Source organism: Delphinapterus leucas, chromosome 15, assembly GCF_059928025.1.
Source record: "Delphinapterus leucas isolate spDelLeu-1000000601 "Yukka" chromosome 15, BTC_Dleu_Yukka2, whole genome shotgun sequence".
Lineage (NCBI taxonomy): Eukaryota > Metazoa > Chordata > Mammalia > Artiodactyla > Monodontidae > Delphinapterus > Delphinapterus leucas.
In genome coordinates, this window is record NC_143143.1 from 2,060,342 (window position 1) to 2,080,329 (window position 19,988).

Here is a 19,988-nt window from a genome sequence, read left to right on the forward strand (position 1 = left end):
CTTTCCTGCATTCCCACCCACCTCGCCCCCAGACTGTGGCCTGATTAGGTAGAAACCCAGGGCCTGCCCAGGTGGTATTGCTGGGCGGGAGAAGGCTGCCTCGGTCCAAGAGAGGAAATCCACATCCTCGATCTGATCACTGAGTGACCTGGCCCCAAACCAGACACTGCCCTGGACACCAACCACTTCCCCAGTCACTGGAAGAGCAGAGGAGAGGCACACAGATGTCACCAGGGCCCCAAATTGCACCTCTGAATTAGAAGATCCAGAAGAGCCTGCAGGTAGCCAATCAGCCAGGCCTGGGTGGAGTTCCAGCTATCAGCTGTGTGACCTTGGTCAAGTCATTTATCCTCTCTGAGCCTCAATTTTCTCCCGTATAACATGGAGAAGAGTTTTGGGATCAGTAAGTAGAAGAACGTTTAGGGAGTGCTTGGCACAGAGTAGGAGCTCAAAAACTTGTTAATATTTGCCCAACCCAAGAGCAATTGTCCTTAATCTTATGGGGATTACAGGACCCCTTAGGGATCTGAGAAAGCCTGGACTTTCTCCCGAGAAAAATGTAGGTCTACACATACAACATGCTTTCTGGGGCTCTGAGCTGCGTGGCTGATGCCCTTGGAGGTGGACCAAGCGTTTGTCAGTGATTAGCCGCCTGGCACAGGGTCGTTTGCAGACCCTGGGGCCTGGGCTCGCTGTGCAGGCTGCACGCCCCACTGCGTGGCTCAGGGCAGCCTCCCGGAGTCCTGGGCTGGCTCCAGAGGAAACACTGAGCTTGCAGGCCCTGGTGTGGCAATTCCAGCTGCAGCCAGACTTTGCAGAGAGCTCCGCGCGTGCCCTCACCGCCCAGCCCCGCAGGCCCCTTTCCTTCCCAGGCCAGTCGGGAGCCCAGAGCTTGAGCAGACGCTGTCACGGGTCTCCTTTGAAATCCTCACGTGGCCTGACCCCCTGGGGTACAAACCCCGCCTCCCACCGCCTTCTCCCGACTTTCTTTCGTGCAAGGAGTGACCCAGGGCACGGAACTCGTCCCTCACTTCTCTCCTCCCACCCCAGCTGATTAACATATATACAACCCTGCAGCCCTGTGTCCTGGCTGAAATTACTTGGGAAAAAAACCCACCACACATTCTTTTAAGGTATTTTCTCCAAGCGTGGCCTGTCTTCACCCCTTCTTGTCCACCACCCCCCCACCCCCCCAATTATATGCGAGTTGCGGGTTTGGTTATCCTGCACAAGCCTGAGAATTCTGAAGTTAAATAAATAAATATAAATAAATCAGCAGGCCTTTTACTCCGGGACTCCTTTCCAGTCACGTCTGTCCCCTTGGCTCTAAGTACTTACAAGGAAGCACGGTTTCTAAGTGGAAACACGATTGCCTGGGCCTGGGGAAAATTTACTGTTTGACTTAGAGCTCTAACAAGGCGGAAGCAGAAGACCTTCCAGCTCCTGCATCTCCTCGTGTGGCGGTTTATCTGGCCCTAAATAATCACAGCTGGACCTCTGGAATCATGGCCTCTTCAGACCCAGCACATCCACCTTGTTTCTGGGGGCCGTTTTGGAGAAAGAAGCATCGCTTACTAGCTCTTGGAGGAATTTTTTTTTTTTTTTAAATAAATTTATTTATTTTATTATTTTTGGCTGCGTTGGGTCTTCATTGCTACTCTACGTTGCGCTGCATGGGCTTCTCACTGCAGTGCCTTCTCTTGTTGCAGAGCATGGGCTCTAGGCACACGGGCTTCAGTAGTTGTGGCACATGGGCCCAGTAGTTGTGGAGCCCAGGCTTAGATGCTCCGCAGCATGTGGGATCTTGCCGGACCACGGCTCGAACCCGTGTCCCCTGCATTGGCAGGCGGATTCTTAACCACTGCGCCACCAGGGAAGCCCTGGAGGAATTTTTTACTTTTTTAAGGCATCATACTCCCAGGTAAACTCAGACCCTGTGCTGTAGAGGTGGGTCATCACAGGGAGGAGAGAACCCGGCCCCCTCCTAGGACCCCCCACCCCCAACTCATACCTCCCAGGGCTCTGTGGTGCGGATGCAATTTCTAAGAGTTGAAATGCTAGAAACTGCTACAGGACACACACTATTGTTTTAGGATGAGGTATTTGTTAAGAGTTCTTTTATTAATAATTCATATCTTCAATAAAACCTACCAGAGGGTCATCAACTCATGTCCATGGTATCTGAAACCATAAAGCAATTCAAAACTATGTCTGTTAAGAATTGCTCGAGGCTGCAAGTAACTGAGGACCAAAATAACAGCCATTTAATACAAGATAAAAATTTATTTCAGTCTCATGTAAAAGAAACCCAAGCAGCAGTCCCGGGCTGCAAAGTGTCACCAGTGACTCTGGCTTTCTGTTCCACCATCCTCCGTGCAGGGTCTCCCTCTTCAAGGGCACCTCAAGATCCAAAATGACTGCAGGAGATCCAGCCATCACGTCTGTATTTTAGGCAGGAAACGGGAGGAAGGGCTGTTTGTCTGCTTTGTCTCTACCCTGGACCTTGCCTTACATTTCTTTGATTACTCTAGCTGCCAGGGAGGCTGGGGACTATGGTCTTTTAGCTGTGTGCGTGGTTTCCCAGGAGAAAACCAGGATTCGGTTGGTGAGAAAGGCAGTGTAGACGTGGATTATCAACGAGCAGTTGCTCCCACAACTCCCATGAACACACAGACCTAGGTCTGAACCCCAGCCTGCTACCTACCAGCTGCTGAATGAATACTCGCCATGGTGCCAGGCTGGAGCTGGCCTGGTTTGGCTGTGCCTGTTGGGTCTGTACTCAGGAAGTTTGCATTGAGAGGGTCAAGAAGAAGAATGGTTCTAGAGCCCATAAAGCCTTTGCTGTCTGCTGTGGAGGGAGTGTGGCTCCTGGGCCGTGGGCAGTAAGCCCACCGGAGGGCCTTGGACCACGTGCTGCTTCCTGAACTGAAAGATGGAGCGAGGCTGCATCACGTAGGATGCTACCTGCACAGAGAGCCGGAGCACACGTGCCGGGGAGCTGGGTCAGGAGGGCCTAGCCTGTGGCTGCAGCCAGGGGATGCAGGGGTGTAGACAGTGAGACCTTCCCGGCAGCCTATGAAAGGTGGCGGGGGGGGGCCCTTCCCAGGGTGACGATACAATTTATCGTCCAAATCAGGAAGCATCTTAGTCAGAGCGGGTGCTGTTAGTGATCAACCCCAAACCCAGCTGTAAATCAGGCCTGTCCTGGGAAAACTGGGATGCACGGTCACCCTACCTTCACCCTGCATGTGACACGGGGCCTGAACTGAGCTCGCTGGGAGTGGTTTGTAGGTGAGGAAGGGTGCAAGAGCTGAAAGCCTCTGCAAACTATTAAACAATTGGTTGAAAACAAGGAATTGGAGAAATTTTAATGCACGAGAAACAACAGCAGGGCACCCCTCCCCTTCTGCCTGGGAATGCGCATATCCTGTGTCCCGAGGACTGGGGGATGCCTGGCTTTCAGGTCCCCTCCCTACGGGCAGCACACCTATTCCACGCGTGACATTCAACTGCTGTTCCGGCTTCCAGGGGCCGCTGGCCTCCGACCTGGCTCTGTGTCCTTCGTGGGGTCCTGTCTCCCGACTCACGCCTGCAGGGCTGGCCGACTCAGCAGGTCAGCCCTGGGTGGAGTGGACCGCTCCCTGCTCCCTCCCGACCAGCATCTGCTCCCGGGGGGCTCCCTGGAGGGTCTCCCTTCTCCCTCAACGGGAGGACTGAGCCCCCAGGCCGTCTAGGCAGCAGGACGCCCCTCGCCCCTCGGCGTGGCCCCGCGGGATTCGGAGCCCCCTCCCGAGTCCCGTTGGGACTCAGCGGTGCCCCCGCCTCACAGCTGGTCCTCGTCCACCCAGACGGTCTTGCGCTGCTCGTCCCCGATCTTGTCTTTAATGACGCGGAGCAGCTCCTCCACGCTGCCCCACATGTCCGCCTCCACGCTGGCGTAGAGACACGGGAGGGCCTCCAGCTCTTTCTCCTTCAGCCGGCACAGGCGCAGAAACTCCTCCTCCGTCTCCGGCCGGGACAGCATCTTCCTGCGGGCGAGGAAGGGCGAGGGAGACGCACAGGGGCGTGGCTTGGCTGGGCGGACCCGTGCTGTGGGACCACCCCTTGCTGCCGCGCCCCCCCCACCCGGGCACCCTACCCTACCGACGCTGCCTTCCCCGCTTTGTTTCTCCATAGCCTCTACCACTTAGCACCTTACGCACTGTCCCCTTTTATTCTGTTCCTTAGGGAATCCTAACAGGTGGGGACTTTTAAAGTCTTTTTAATTGTGATAAAGTACACGTAAAATAAAATTTCCCATCCTGACCACTTGTAAGTGTACATTTCAGCAGTGGTAAGTTATTCGCAGCGAAGTGCATCCATCTCCATAACTTTCTCGTCTTGCAAAACTGAAACTCGACCCATTAAACGATCACTTCCCCCTGCCTCTCAACCCCTGGCACCCACCCCTCTACTGTCTGTCTCTGTGCATCTGACCACCCCCAGGGACCTCGTAGAAGTGGAAGTGCACAGTGTCTGTCCTTCTGTGTCTGGCTTGTTTCACTGAGCATCATGTCCTCAAGGTCCGGCCATGTTTCACCATGCGTCAGTCTCCTTCCTTTTTAAGGCAGAATCTCATTCTCTCGTAGGGATGGACCACATTTTGTTTATCCATTTATCTGTCAGCGGACACTTGGGTTGCTTCTACCTTTCGGCTACCGTGAATGATGCCGCTGTGAACGTGGCTGTGCAAATACCTCCTGAAGACCCTGCTTTGAATTCTTTTGAGTAGAGACTGAGAAGTGTGATTTCCGGATCACACGGTAGTTCTACTTTAATTTTCGAGGAAACTCCTTACAGTTTTCCGCGGCAGCTGCACCCTTTTACGTTCCCAACCAGCAGTGCGCAAGGGCTCCAATTTCTCCCCATCTGGGCCAACAGGTGTGAGTTTATGCGTTTTGGACAGCAGCCGTCCTAACGTGTGGGAGGTGGTGAGGTGGGGACTCTGCGCTCCTTTGCTCACTCATGGGGTCCCGGGGCCCGGCACTCAATAGGCACTCGGTAAATATTTGCGGAGAGAATGGAGTGGCCTGACCTCTCTCAGTGTCAGCTGCAGTTGTGTTGCAAGGAAGGGTGGGGATCAGAGATGGTGCCACGTGACAGGCAGGCCACGCCCCTCCCCCACCTCAGCATCACCCTGATTTCCTCTTCCTAGCAAATCTTACCGCTAACCCTTCAACAATCACACAGGCCCGACTTTGAACACGGACCCTGAATCGGGCCTTTCCTCATCGCCCGCCAGACAGGATGTGGTCCCAGCATCACTACCCCTCGTGTGGGTTGTCACGATGCCTGTGTCTCAACGCAGCAGCCAGCGGGGCCTTTACATCCCTTATTAGATTAAGTCACTCCTCAAAACCGTCAGTAGCTCCCGTCTCACTCAGAAGGAGACGTCACGTCTTTCCGTGGCCGACACGGCCCGGTGTGGTCTGGACCCCCTTCGGCCCCAGTCACCTCTCACCGCTCTGCCCAACACACTGGCCTCCTCTGGGCCATCCCCGCCTCGGGGTCTGGGCGCCAGCTGTGCCCTCTGCACCTGCCCGGCCTGGCCTCGCCGTGGTGGGTCCTGCTCCAATGCTGGCTTCCCGGACCACCTGGGTCCCAGGGCGCCCCCATCCCTCCCGGCACCCATCCTCCTGGACGCGTTTTGCGCGCGCGCGCGCGTGTGTGTGTGTGTGCGTGTGTTACTGTTTCCATTGCTGGAGGGGTCAGGGCCATGTCCCCCGGTCCGGGGACTGACCTTCGATAAGGGTTCACTAAAGGGATGCTCGGGGGAGGGGGTGGGCCCAACACAGCCAGCTGTTCTTGGCGGGAGCCCCAGGGGCTTGGTGAGGTCAGGGAGTGCAGGGGTGCTTTAGGGCCCCTGCGGGGGGTCCCGGAGCCCTACCTGAACTTCTTGATGTTCTTCTCCGACACCCGGATGAAGAGCACGATGGGGTAGATGCGGGACTTGATCAGGTCCCTGGTGCAGCTGATCCCGGCCTCCAGCAGGCAGTGCTTGTTCTGCAGACACAGTGGCCGGCGGTCAGCGGGGGCCCATTGCCTCCTCGGCCTGTGTGGGTGCCTGGGGCGGGTCCACCGGGCAGGGTCTGGCTCCACGGGACAGAGCCAGGGGCGAGACAGCCCCGCGTGCCCCCCCGCTGAACCAGAGAACGAGCCAGGCAGAACCCAACCTCTGAGAGACAAGGCCCCCCGTCCGGAGACCTGGCTCTCCCTGCACAGGGATGGGTGCCGGGGTGAATCAGGCAGTGTGCGTGAGTCTTAATAAAAACCCAAGTCAGTGTGGAGAACACCTGCTCCTCTATTCTGCCTGCGGAGGCGCTCTGGGTACTAGGACGGGGTGGGTGGAAAACACAGGGAAGGTGAGGCGGCTGGATGGTCCGGGGAGGATGTAAGGGCTCTCAAGCACGACTCCCTGGGGCCTGAGAACGCGTCGTTTCTGAAGAAGGACGATCCCTGTTTTGCTGAAGGTGCCACCTAAACCTCTGCACTGAGACAGAACTTGAATATAGCAAAGTGCACGTGCTCCTAAGCCTGCAGCTCAGTGGATTTTCACAAAGTGAACGTGCCGGTGGAACCAGCACCCAGGTCCAGTGGCAGAGATGGCCAGCCCCAGGCCCCTGTGCCCCCGGCCACCGCTCCTGTCTCGCCAGCAGAGCCGCTGCTCGATTTCTAACAGCACGGATTCCTGGATGGGAACCCCTTCGCAGCCAGAATGTTCTCAGCTCCAGCCCTGCCCACTCACTGTCCATCGGCTCCAGCTGTCACGATTCCCTAAGCTTTAATACCCAGCAAACGCTTCAAGGCGGGCCGACAGCTCTGCCCGTGCTTCGATCCGTGTGACGATGCGAGAGGGGGCGGGAGTGACCATCGGCTGGGCGGCAAGTTCGGAATCTCCGGCTGGACTCCTGCTCTTGCCGTCCCCCAGGTCACCGTCCCACACTCCGGGGCCGTGGTCATCCTCGTGGGCTGAGAACCCCGCCTTCATCCAGCCCTGGAGCGAGGAAGAACTCCACGCTCAGGGCTGGCCAGGGTCTCAAAGCCTGGCTCCAGCAGACTCCAGACCGCGTGCAAACGCCTTTTCTGCGTCACTGCCAAGAAGCCTTCTGATGGTCCACTTCCCCCACTTGGCGACCACGGTGCCTGTCGCCCTCTTGCTCGCTACCTCTGGCCCCTGTTATCACCGCCAGGCGCACACACATCCCTGAACGACGCAGACCAGAGGACCACCACCAGGAAGCCCTCAGAAACAGAGGAGGTTCCCCCAACCCCGCAGGACAGGGCTTGGAGACGTTAGCACGTGGTAGAGGGAGAGAGGAAGAAGGTTCACCCGCGGCGAGGTGAGAGCATCGCCCTCTCCATGGCGCAGGTGGCTCACAAGCCCTGTCAGCCTCCAGCCGGCCTCACCTTGGCCGCCACAGCCTCGATGTGGGCGGGCACGACACATTCAAAGGAGTTGGGGTTCTTCTCTCGGGAGTAGATGATGGTCTCTGTCTTCTGCTTTCTGAGGAACTCGTCTCTCGTGACAACATCTGTGGGGAGAGGGGCCAGTCCTGAGGGCGGCACAGGTGGTCTCGGGCCGACTGTCCCGTCCAGGCCCCGCCCTGCTTCCTGGGCTCGACAGCGCTGCACGTCTGATCCCTCTCTGGCCACATGGAAGTGAATCTCGTCTCCTCCACTAGACCCCGAGGCTTCTCAATTGAGGGCAAGGTCAGGGTCCCACTTTACAGGCCCCACGGCAGCCAGCCATCCACACCCTTCCGTCGGCTCTGGAGGCCCTGATGCAGGCGGCGGGGGAGGGGAAAGGAGGGCAGCCTGCAGCGGGGGGCTCACCCGGCTTGCACATGGTGAACTCCATCGCGCCCCCCGAGTTGAGCAGCTTCTGGACCAGCGCCTTAGCCAGCATGGTGGGCGTGAAGAGGACGGGCCGGCGGCGCTCGCAGTAGAAGGCGCGCACCAGGCTATAGGGGATCAGGCTGAGGTTCTTGCCGAGCTCGCTCTCGGGGTCCAGCTCTGGGAGGGGACAGGGAAGGGCTGGTACTGCCTGGGGCAGGGGCAGCCCAGGTGCCCTCTTGGCTCCATGGAGCCTTGAAAACCATTTGGGAGCGGGGATGGGACACCCGGGGCTAGTTCTCAAGACCCGCCGCACAAATCGACACAAGCCGGCGGCCCAGGACGCCCTTCCGCCATCCAGGCAAGTTTACGGAGTGACCTGTGGACCGGGCTCTGTTCTGGGAGCTGGGCCAACAGTGCTGGGCCAGGGAGACGGCCCTGCTCACAGGCCGGGAGGCGCCGGCAAGAAGCGCGTAACACACTCCAGGGGCTGAGCTGTCCAGGGAGGGCCTGGGCTGAGGCTGGAGTGGAGAGGCGCCCCTGGCCCTCGTTACCATCAGCGCCGGGGCCAGCGTGGCCCTGGGAGGGCTTGCTCGCCGCCGGCAGGGCCTTCCACAGGGGACTGCGCACCGGGAGGCCCCTCGCTGGCTTCACGATAAATGGCGGTCGGTGCTCAGCGGGGAGAGAATCAATAGGTAAACGCTTCAGAGCAAACAGCTCCAAATAACACGGGCGTCTGGGCTCAAACCAAGTACGGCGGGCGTCGGTCGGGGGAACTTGGCAGGATGCGCCCGGGTGGCTGTCGGTCCTCCTGGCCAGGGCCGGGCAGCTCCTCCCCAGGCGCTACCCTTGCTTTGGAGGGAGGAGACGTCCCAGCCCCACCCTCGGGGGCCCCCGCGGCCCGCCCAGACCCCTGAGGCCGCCACGCGTGCATGGGGCGGGGAGGGGCTGGGTGGTTGGCACCACACCTTCCTGCTTCTCGGTCAGGAGCTTCGTGGCGTCCAGCGAGGACCGGGCCAGGCTCCCCCGCGGGCTCCCCGCGACGATGCGCACGCGCTCGTGGCTGTTCATTCGCTTGTACTTGTTCTCGGACCTGCTGACGAACTGCGGACAGAGGGGTGGGGGTGGAGGAAGGCGTAACCCGGGCTCTGGAGACCTCCATTCAGATCCGGGCTCTGCCCCGGGCGCCTGGGTCAGTCACGCCCCCTCTCAACACAGGGGACACCTAGCAGGCGGCGCAAGTTCTTTAGCTGTCTGGGCGCCGTCAGTAGACAAGGAAGCGAACAAACGTTCACACTCTCTTTCCCGGCTGGGCGTGAGCTGCCAGAGGGCTGGTCCCAAGCAGGCCCTCAACGGAGCCCCCCTGCAATCCCACCCACATCTAGGGGATCCACGGGCACTGTGAGGCCTGGAGCGCTCTGGCTGTGGAAGACCCCTGGCCGCCCCCAAAACGGCCCACCCGGCGGGGGGTGCAGGTGACTTCACCCCCTGCCTCGGCAACCCCGAGTCTTCCGGGGGAGTGCCTGCGCCCTTCTACCATGCAGAGTTGAGTCCTGGAGGGTGGAAGGGGATGCCCAGCGGTGGACACCATACTCCCTGGGCTACTTTGAGACTCTCCACGCCCTCCCTCTGCAGGGAGGAAAGTCCAGGGAGCTGGGATGTCAGCCCTGCTCTGTTGTTAACTGGCCTTCGAGTTAGTCACCCAAAAACTCAGGGTTTTGGACTCATGCGTGATGTGTGGGCACAAAAAAGTGTGGTCTCACGTGGTCCTGCCGTCAGGGGTGCCTCGGACTTCACCAGGGTTCCCTTCCACCTCCGTGTCTTTCTGCTACCTGTTTGCCTCTACCTGGGTTTTAGGGTCACACTGTGAACCATTTCTCTGGGTTTCCCATGTTCCAACATTAGGATGGAGCAGTGGAGTGACACACTAGCTCTGCTGGGGCCTAATTAGCACAGAGCCAACACGGGAACATCCTTGCGGGGCTACATCTTAATAGTACTCTCAGCTTTTGTGAACTGGTGATAGAGAAAAAGGCTGCATGGAATGCTTCTGCGTTTATGTGAAATCACTTCTGAACACATCACCCATGAGGCTGTTCAATGTTCCTCGTATAATGATCCGTGCCAAAAAGAAAAAGGAAAAAAACCTCTTAGAATCAAGTACAAGGGAAACATTTTTCCTGCTTCCAAAGAGCTAAAACGTTTTGGCACCAGGTAAGATATAAAGACTCTGCTGGGTTTCCCTTTCTTCCCTGGCTGCTAGGATGCTCAGAGATAAATTTAATGCTCAATCTGAGGACCTGGATATCTGGAATGTTTGTTTTCCTCTCCTCACTTTTCCACTAATATTTGAGCAACTAAGATGTTTAAGTTTCTTTTAGCCCTAAGTTTGCTCAAATCTTTTATGAAAGTGAGGTTTGCTTCCAACAGGTGCAGACTGTCTACCGACCTGTCACTGTGAGGATAAAATGGGACGGAAGATGTAAGGTGCCGTGAAAAGCTGCAAGTGGGGGACAAACACAGAGCACTGCTGTTCTGATACAGCCTCCTCTTCTCGGTAGGGAGAGGGCAGGGCTACGGCAAAACGTGGCTGCAGGTCAGCAGGCGCTCCGAGAGCTTTACCTGAAGGAGCTGGCCGAAAAGGAAACTCGCTCGTGAGAGGCGGGGGCTGACCCGGGGGTCCGCAGTGGGAAGTGGTTCTTCGGGCTGCAGGGTGTTCTGAAATCAGTTTATCAACCGGTCAGACCCGCCGGCATACTGATGCCGCTGAGAACGGGAGACGGCTCCCAGCCCCGCTCTGTGCTCGCGGGGATCCCGTCGTGGATCAAAGCACTCCCGACAAGGGAGCAAGCTCAGGGGGTGAGAGGGGCCTCGGGACTTGTTCCAACAACGACCGGAGCCGGCCGAGGGGAGCGTGCACCGCAGCTGGGGAGGGTGCAGAGGTGGGGCTCCTTCTGGAGGGGGCGGCCCTAAGGAGCCCGGTTCCCTGCAATCCACCATCCCACGGAGACGGATGGCTCCCACTCGGGATCCCCTCCAAAAAGGGCCCGGGAGGTGGTGTGAAGCCGGCGGGGTGCTGGGTGACCTACCCGGAGGGCCCTCAGGGTGTGGTGGGCCGTGTCCACCTCCTCCCGGCTGCCCCGGTGCAACAGGCGCTGCAGCTTGACCAGGAGGAGCTGCTGGGCTCTGGGGAGGTGAGAGGGGAGGGCGGAGCCTCAGGGGTTGGAGGGACCCCAGGGCCGAGCCTGGGGAAGCCGGCGGGGGCCTGGCCCGGGCAGGGGGCTCTACGCAGGGTGTGAGCTCTGAGCCCCAGGGGTACACCAGGGAGGGACTGGGCACTGAGCATCTGGGCTTGAATCCTGCCTCTGGCACTGACTCATCTTGGTACTGGGGCAAAGTCGCTTAACTTCTCTGAGCCTCGGTTTCCTCATCTGTAAATTGGGTCTACTGAGGCTGGCCTTGCAGGGCTGGCCTGGGCAGCAGAGTCAGAGTCTGTGGATGCTTTATGGATGTCCGGGGCGTCTAACCAGGGGCAGGCTGATGCTCAGCCCTCGGCGGCTACTGCTATATAATTACAGAACGACGTTGGGGAGATGGGCTACGGAAAAGATGACCATCGAACACAGGAAGCATAAACTCAGGCTCTATCTAAGCTGTCCAGTAATGATGGAAAGACGGCGCTCTGGGATTTAGTGAAGCAACGGGATTTAAGAGAGCAACATTCCTGGGGGGCTTCAAAGAGGAGGAGGGAATGGGGGGTGGTCGCTGGTCGGCAGGCAAAGGCTCTCCGCCGTGAGCCCCTCTGCCGAGCTGCACGGCCCCCTCGGTCTCACCGGCTGTAGCTGGGGATGGTGCCCATGTCCAGGTCGTGGTCCGTGAAGGGGTCGACCCGCGCACACAGCCACTCGTGCTTGTCCTGGTACATGGTGTCACGGACGTGCACGACGTCATCGCACTTCAGGGACATGGAGCAGGCGTCCAGCTGGCTGGAGATGTTCAGGTTGAGCCGGATGTAGAAGGAGTCCCCCGACGTGATCAGGCCCTCCTCCATGTCCTTCAGCAGCTTCCGGTACCCTGTGGAAGGAGAAGACGCAAAACCCATCCGTGAAGGGCCTCCCACTCCTGGGCTCCCCGCGGATGACACCCCTGTGATGCGGTCCTCCCATCACGGGGGCGTGGTTAGGGAAACGTCTGTCCTCCCCGATGAGCGAGCAGCTGAGTTACTGATGGCTTTCTCTCTTTGTCTTGGCTGCCAAGAAGCTCAGAGCGAAATTTTGTGCCAAGTTGCAGCAAATCTAGGACCTCTGCTGCGATCTCCACGTCCCTCCCTACCGATACACGGTGCTTGTGTTTTATCATTTTTGTCTTTGATTGATAGGTAACTTACATGCAGTAAACCCCATCACCCTTAAGCATTCCGCACGATGGATGTTCACAAATGTCTAGACCTGGGTAACCACCACTCAGATCCTTCCCTCATGCCCATGTCAGAACCCTGCAGGGGTAACCTCTGTGCTGACTGCCAGCAGCCCAGGTGAGCTCTGCCTCGCTTCATATACGTGGAAGCAGACGGTACGTGCTCTTCTGCCAGAATGTGTCTGGCATTCACTGCACGTCATGCCTGTGAGCTTCAACCGCGATGCTGCAACATAGCATCGTGTGTTCATTTTTTTTTTTTTTGGTGTGGACCGTTTTCAAAGTCCCCATTGAATATTGCCTCGTTTCACGTTTCCGCTCCTTGGCCACGAGGCATGTGGGATCCCAGCTCCCCAACCAGAGATCGAACCCACACCCCGCCACACTGGAAGGAGAAGTCCCAACCACCGGAAAGTCCGGTGTGTTCTTTTTCATTGCTGTAGAGTATTCCACGTGGTGCTGATTTATCCTTTCTCTGGTGTGCACATTTATCCCGTTTCCAGCTACTATGGATACCTCTGCTATGAACACTCTTACACCTTTGTGGACGTATGTACTCATTTCCCTTGGATGTATTCACAGAAGTGGAATTACTAGGTCACTGTGTATACATTCAGCTTTAGGAGATACCGCCAAATGGTTTTCCGAAGTGGTAGGACCACGGCACGTGTATCAACCTTAGTTAACACCATTGCCCTTTAGTGTGAAATTTTATGACTCCTTTTGGAAGGAAGCAGGGCATAAAACTATGAATACAATAAATGCAGCAACTTTCAGCAAACGTCCAAGACGTAAATCCATAACATAAATCCTGAAATCAGCCCCACATGCAGACAGCCATAACACGGTGGAAGCTAGAACAGTCCTCATCGCCAGGCCCAGAAATAGCTCCTCAAACGCTATGTCTCACAGGCCCCACACCTCACACGCCAGGGAGACTGGAGCCAGCAGGCCTGTCTGATCATGGAGAGACGGGATTCCCGGTTGGGCCCTTCCCACCCACCTGGGCGGGGTTAACACCAATCACCGTCTGAGGGCTCCACCACCCGGGAGGATGGGCCCTACAAACAGGATCCTGCCAGAGGGAACCCTTCTTCCACTGAATTCCAGACGCAGGGCTGCTGCTACACAAAGCCAGGGGGCTCTGCTCGTACTGGGTTCTGTGGCACCGGGGCTGGTGGGCAGGGCAGCGCCCGGAGACTTACTGCTGGGCTGGGATGCCGGCCTGGCAGAGGGGAGGAGCCCGCCTGCAGGAGGAGAAGGCTGGGCCCTGTGTCTGGGGACAGAGCATCATCACCTTCCACACTGACCGGGCACTGCCGGGAAGGCGCACGGACAAGCAGGCGGCAGTGGGGAGCCGCTAGGGAGAGAGCGGTTATTTGTGCTCTGCTGAAACATTCATGAGCCCCTGGTGGTTAAAAATAAGACCCAGCTGCAGAGATAATCATGCAAGAAAAAACCCAGAGGTGAGAACGAGGACTCAGAGTTAGGGAGAGGGAAGGCGCTGCTTAGGAGCCTGGGTCGAGAAAGAGGAGACACCCTGAAAAAGCTGCTGGGGGGCCAGATGAGAAGGGGCTGAGGCCCGGCTGTCCTGCAGCAGATGGCCTGGCCGCGGTGCGGCTCAGTGGGCCCGCGGGTGCAGGGGCGGTCACCCCAGACTCACTGCCTACGTCAGGGCCGGGAAGCCCGAGAGAGAAAAAACAAACCTCAGCCTCGCAGAGAGAGCGGGGAGCTGGCCAGGCAGTCTGCTCGCGGCTGGATGTGCTGCCTCCACCGTGAGTGGGGCAGAGGCCCGAGGCACGCCAGGGCAGGTGTGTGCCCACGTGTGTCAGCGCGCCTGCCCTTCCCGCCCCACACCTGCCCCCTCAGTCCTCCTGACGGGCAGATGAGCAAGGGGAGGGACCGCCCGCCCCGCCTGGGGTCTTCACCTTCCTGGTTGACCTTGTAGTGCAGTGTGACGGGCCCACTGCACCTCTGGACGGTCCAGTGCACCTCCTCCTTCGTGCACGTCTCCAAGGGGACGCTCTGCTTCTCGCCTTTGATGCAGCCTTCTAGCTAGATATCAAAGACACATTGTCCTGCTTGGGCTCCACGGCGAGGCGAGCGGAGCTGCGGGGGTGAGACTGCCCCGCCGGGGAACAAAAGCACCTCTCCTCAACAAAGACCAGCTCAGCGCTGCTGAGGGAAGAAAGCATCGCACTTAAATGGGGTTCACGTGCCTCCCGCCCACCGCCCGGAGCACGTGTGCGTGCGTGTGCATGTGCACAGGCTCTAGGAACACGAGTGAAGAGTCGTGGAGAGAAGGGCCCGGGGAGGGGCTTCCAGAGAGGAGCTGACAGGCCCGCGCCCTGGCAACCCCTCCTCCTGGCCGGGAATCCGCAGCTTAATGCAGGCTTGGGGGTGGGGGTCCCTGCGCTGTCAGCAGCAGATGTGCAGAGGAACCAGAACTGCTGCCTCCCCCAGCCCCCAGCCCCTCACCAGCAGCAACTGGTGGCCCTCACGGAGGCCGGCCTTCTCGGCCAGGGAGCCCGGCTTGACCGCGTGGACGAAGCTCCCGCGCGCGTTGCCCCCGAGCAGCGTGAGCTGGGAGATGAGGCTGTCGCCGCTCAGCGTGGTGTGCTGCACCGAGGGCCCGGGGCCCCGCACATGCCCCACGGACGTGACAGACGGCCGGAAGGGTCTGCGTCGGGAGATAAGACGGGGGTTAGGCAGCTGTAGCTAGGACTCCCGGCCGGGACACCCAGAGAGCGGGGCCTGGGCTGCAGCGTCCCCGGGGAGTCACAGCAGCGGCCACGTTAGGAGAGAGCTGGCGACCGGCTCCTGCTGTCACAGGCACACACCAGAAGCAGGGGCCCCGGGAGGCACTGCCACCGGGAGACGGAGGTCACACACGCCCTGGCTGCTTGCATCGGGTGCAAGGGCTGCTGGCCCCTCCTCGCACACCGGGAAGGCTGCGTGGGCACAGCCCACCGGGCTTCGGGGAGTCACGGGCGGGGCCCGGGGCCGGTCCGACACGAGAGTCCCGTTCCTTGCCTCTGCCGGGCTGTGTGGCCCTGGGCAGGCCCCTTCCTACATGGGCCTGGCTGGGGGTCCGGGGTAGTGATTTCTGACTTTGGGACACTATGATCCCCAGACTCTGATTCTAGAATACGGGTGCTGTGGACGATCCCCTTTGCAGGGGATCGAGGGGAGAGTAGCCTTCACCTCATCCCTGCCCCTCAGCCCAGCCTCCCCTCTCCCGTGACCTCGGTACCTTTCTAGAGAGAACTTCCTAAACATGAGGTTGACCTGCTCCAGGTCGTAGGCGTCCAGGCCCTCAGACTGGTGCGAGGAAGAGGAGGAATGGGTGGAGGGGGGTCCAAAGGGGAACCGCTCGTGGCTGTCATCTGCGAAGGCGTAACGGACGCTTCAGGCCCCCGAGCAGGAGGGAGGGTGGCCCGCGGCCTTCCTGACATGGCCGAGGTGGCTCCTCCCTTTCTGCCTCCTGGCAAATCCTCCCCCCTCCCCAGATGAGGGAGCAGCCTCAGTCAGTGGGTCCTGGAGGCCCTGGGGGGTATAGGGTCCAGTCCCGGTAACCTCTTCTTCACAGCCATTCCCCCGCCTCCAGGGGGCATCTGGAAAGGGGCCGCCATTAGCAGGCACTTGCTCTGCTTTGGAATCGGGGTCCAAATTTTCATCTGGGGACCTCAGGTCTAGCCACCATCTACCGGCCTGGGGCGGGTCTGGGGCGGGGCTGCAGGACCAGCGTGTGGACGGAGTAAGGAAGCCCCCTCTCCTCCCAACTCGGCGGAACCCCGAGCGCCCCAGGGAAACACGCCCACCCTGCACAGCTCAGGCTGCTGGGACGGGAGATCTGCAAGCCCTGCTCTGGGCTGATAACAAAGGCTTCTCTGCAGAGAGAATTTGTCCCGACACTGCAAAACGCTCTGGACGGCTGCCCAGAATTCTCTTTCCAGCTCTCCCCTTTCCAAACCCCTGGAGCTCTTCCCATCACCCAGCCTCGATTAGGTGCCGACCTCTCTTTAACACTTGAAAGCTGCTGCTGGTCACCAATTAAGGAGAGCCACTAATCTTTCATTTTATCTGCTGGCAGCCTGAGCTGGCGAGGGGTGGAGGCAGGCTGGTGGGAGCCCTGGAACCGAGGGGGCTGGCGGGCCACACCCGGAGGATTCTGAGCCCGGCTCCATGCTGCCAGCTCCTCGGGGCCCGAGGACGCTGCCACCATCCCAAGGCGCCGAGCCATCTCCCGAGAAGCCGGAACCCTACCTGTTCTTCTCCCTCCTGTCCATCCAGTCAGAAGCTCAGGTCTGGGGACTTCCCTGGTGGACCAGTGGGTAAGACCCTACTCTCCCAATGCAGGGGGCCCAGGTTTGATCCCTGGTCTGGGAACTACATCCCACATGCTGCAACTAAGAGTCTGCGTGCTGCAACTAAAAGATCCCGCATGCTGCAACTAAGGCCCAGCGCGGCCAAAATAAATACATGATAAAATAAATAAATAGGGGTTTCCCTGGTGGCGCAGCGGTTGAGAGTCCGCCTGCCGATGCAGGGGATGCGGGTTCGTGCCTCGGTCTGGGAAGATCCCACATTCCGCGGAGCGGCTGGGCCCGTGAGCCATGGCCGCTGAGCCTGCGCATCTGGAGCCTGTGCTCCGCAACGGGAGAGGCCACGACAGTGAGAGGCCCGCGTACCGCCAAAAAAAAAAAAGCAGCTCAGGTCTGCAAATCTGCATGGGTCTCCCCACTGGTCCTCAACTATGCCACCACAGTCTCTGCTACAGCAAGAACTCAGGGACACAGGTTCTGTGTCCCATGCAGCTGTAACAGGGCCTGGTGAGGTGCAGGAACTCAACGTGTGCTGGGCCTCGCGGCTGTAAGGGGTGGTGGCTGGCGGGTGCTGCGTGCATGCTTACTTCCTGGAGACGGAACCTTCGTTTCTGGCTCTGCGTGGCAACATGCTGGGCCGAGGGAATATCCCCTCCATCATACCAGCTCTGCCCGTGGGTCGGGTTCAGGGCTACCACAGCCCCTCCAGTCTCCCCAGTGCCTGCCTGCCCCACACCTACAGTTTCAGGGGATGAAAACCAACCTTAATTGCCGCCCCATCTCCATCCCAGGGCCCCAGCCCCATGCCTGCCACTCGTCCCGCCGAGGTTGGTTAACAGCTTAGTTAACGCCTGGCTTCTTAAGAGGTCCCCCTGCTTCCAGTCCCTCCTCCACCCCAGCGCTCCTTAGTCTCCCTAAGACTCTGTTTCTTCATCTGCAAAACAAGGACGACGACAGCATCCCTGAAAACAGCTGCTGAGAGTCACCGGACTGGATCACAGTGCTTGGCTGCAACCACGAGAGCTATGCTTTCTTGAAAACCCAGACCTAACTCTGATTCTGCATTCAGCATCGGGATGGCTCCTACCGTCTGCGGAACAAAGGACAGGCTCCTCAGGCGCCTCCCGGCCCGAGCCACTCAACGGGCGGAGGCCTGTCTTCCTTGTGCACAGGCAGCCCTCTCGGAATCCACTCTGCACACGTTTCCTGAGGACCTACTGTGTGCCAGGCTTCGCCCCAGGCAGGCCCTGCTGGAAGGTCAGGATGGGGCCGACGTGGCTGCCACACCTGTAATGCCTCTCAGACCTGCTGGGTACCCACCGTCAAGATCTAAGGCATCGAAGCCACCGCTGTCATTGTCGTCTTCAACTGTGCTGCAAGACATAAGGGGGGACAGGAGAGCTCTCCTGACTGTGTGTGCAGGTGGGCAAGGGAGAGCGAGGCTTCCCGAACGTTCTGGCTGTCTGAGAGGCTGTGGTTCTGAGAGGGCAGGATGGGTGGGAGAGGAAGGTCGGCAGGTGGGTGGAGGGCTGTGGGCCATGGGAGGGCTGCACGAGGCTGGGTGCTTTGCTGGGAGGGCAGGGCGGCCCCAGAGCCTGCAGAGGCCGCATTAGCTGGTGTGAGGACGGACACGAAGAGCCGCTGAGCAGAGTCCCCGACAGCCCCACCTGCTACTTCCCACTCATTCCTCTCCCTGGATGCAGAGTGCCTAATAGCGTTTATACTCGGACGGGCTGCATTGTGTGACGGGCCCAAACAGCTGAGCCTCCCTCAGACAGGACAGGACGGGAGTGAGGCACGTGTCCCAAGAGTTCTAAGCTGTTCCTGTGTGGTTCCTGTGATGCAGTAATGAGGCCCAAGCCAGGTGGCTGGCAGGACCCAAGATGGAGATCCAGCCCCGCCGGCCACTCCTTGGTCTGGCCCTTCTAGGAACCACCACCAACCTCTGACTCTGAACGTACGATGCTAAATATCTGGTGACTGGAAACATCTGGATGCCCAGGCATATCTCTACTGCGGTCTCCACAATGGGGACACTGATGGCCTCCACGAGGTGAGGAAAGGGGAGAGACAGTAGCAATGAGGGGGACATTCACAGGGTCTCTCACTCTTTGGCAGAAAAAGCCAAGCTCTGGAACCATGGGATGGAGAAAGCTGATTTCTCGGTAGCAGGGGGCAAAGCGATGTTGGTTTCATCATTTGCTAGCTAGCTGGGGGGCCCTGGGAAAGCCATGTCCCTTCTCTGAGCCTCAGCTTGCTCATCTGTAAAATGGGCACCATCCTGCCTATATTGCAAGCTTCCCTTAAGGACTGCCGAGTTAGTTAAGTGTCGAGCGGCGCAACAAGCACCAGGAAAATGTCCCGCCTCCTCCCTCCACCTGTCACCCACCTCCGATGAGGCGCATCTTCCTTACAGCGTCTGACGATGGAGTCGTTTCCTGGGGGCTCGGCCGTGATTGACATGATGCTGGAACGGCTTCGATGGGGCTGCTTCAAACACACACACAGATGTGTTACGGGGAGCTGCGCCTCCGCGGGCATAAATGTTATATACACACGGACTAAATTTAAATCAGATGCGTCCCCGCCTGCTACACAGGCAGTGTGCGCCCGCAAGCTGGTTCTCAGCGGCGACCTTGGCCGAAGAAGGCTCGTGCTCAGCCTGGGGCAGCCGAAGCCACCAAGCCTGGTGCACATCTGCTCGCCCCGGGAACAGGAAGCGGGGAGGCGGGTGGGAGCCCGAGAGACGGTCCTTGTTTGTGCCCAGCACAGGCGGGGTTCTCTGTCCCCAGAACTGCTCAGCCTTGGGCACCTGCTCTGGACGAGAGGAAGACCTTAGGGGCTGGCGGAGGCCCACGCAGACAGCTCGGCTGCTGGAGGGTGGCCCTTTGAGACGAGGCCCGCTGGCTCCTGGCAAGGGCTGCCTGAACTGAGTGCCTGGGATTTCCCCTCCCAGAGCTGGGCTCAGACTGGGGCCATTCCTTATCACGTCTCTCTCCTCCAGGGCCTGATGCTGGAGTAGCTGACCAGCTTCCCAGGGCTTCCCGTCGGGGTTAGAAATTCTAATCCCACGCCTCCTGCTGCCTGGCTAGGGGGAGTGACACCGCTCTGCCCAGATGGGCTGGAGGGAGGCGCGCGGGTGCCGGGCAGGCCTTGCTCTGCCTCTCCGGCCCCCGCCGGCTGCCCACCTCCAGCTGCCGGAGTCGCCAGGGGCTGAGAAGCGGCAGCAGGATCGTCAGCCGCCTGTGCAACTCGCCGCAGCCCTGCGGAGGCCCGTCTCTTCTGCCCACCGAGTGTTAAATTGGGAAAGGAGGCGGCAAGAAGGTGAAAATACATTGCGAGGCCAGGAGACATCAAGCAGGGCCTGGGCTGCAG

General features: G+C 59.3%; 1 protein-coding gene across 5 annotated transcripts in view; it reads right to left on the reverse strand.

Moving 5' to 3' along the window:
* Nucleotides 1-2,259: 2,259 nt before the first annotated feature.
* CARD11 (caspase recruitment domain family member 11) overlaps nucleotides 2,260-19,988 on the reverse strand; it is a 111,023-nt gene continuing 93,294 nt past the window's right edge. For 3 of the 5 annotated variants that reach the window (XM_022563452.2, XM_022563451.2, XM_022563453.3), the window contains 13 exons: nucleotides 19,003-19,103; nucleotides 17,934-17,986; nucleotides 15,542-15,674; nucleotides 14,767-14,968; nucleotides 14,217-14,343; nucleotides 11,706-11,946; nucleotides 10,962-11,058; nucleotides 10,495-10,590; nucleotides 8,841-8,976; nucleotides 7,873-8,052; nucleotides 7,447-7,571; nucleotides 5,927-6,042; nucleotides 2,260-4,028 (listed from right to left, as the gene is read on the reverse strand). In XM_022563452.2, the coding sequence (XP_022419160.1) occupies nucleotides 3,824-4,028; nucleotides 5,927-6,042; nucleotides 7,447-7,571; nucleotides 7,873-8,052; nucleotides 8,841-8,976; nucleotides 10,495-10,590; nucleotides 10,962-11,058; nucleotides 11,706-11,946; nucleotides 14,217-14,343; nucleotides 14,767-14,968; nucleotides 15,542-15,674; nucleotides 17,934-17,986; nucleotides 19,003-19,103 (1,812 nt within the window). In that variant the 3' untranslated portion in view covers nucleotides 2,260-3,823. The remainder of the gene's footprint in view (nucleotides 4,029-5,926; nucleotides 6,043-7,446; nucleotides 7,572-7,872; nucleotides 8,053-8,840; nucleotides 8,977-10,494; nucleotides 10,591-10,961; nucleotides 11,059-11,705; nucleotides 11,947-14,216; nucleotides 14,344-14,766; nucleotides 14,969-15,541; nucleotides 15,675-17,933; nucleotides 17,987-19,002; nucleotides 19,104-19,988) is intronic. The other 2 variants (XR_016387716.1, XM_022563455.2) reach the window with 2 other exon arrangements.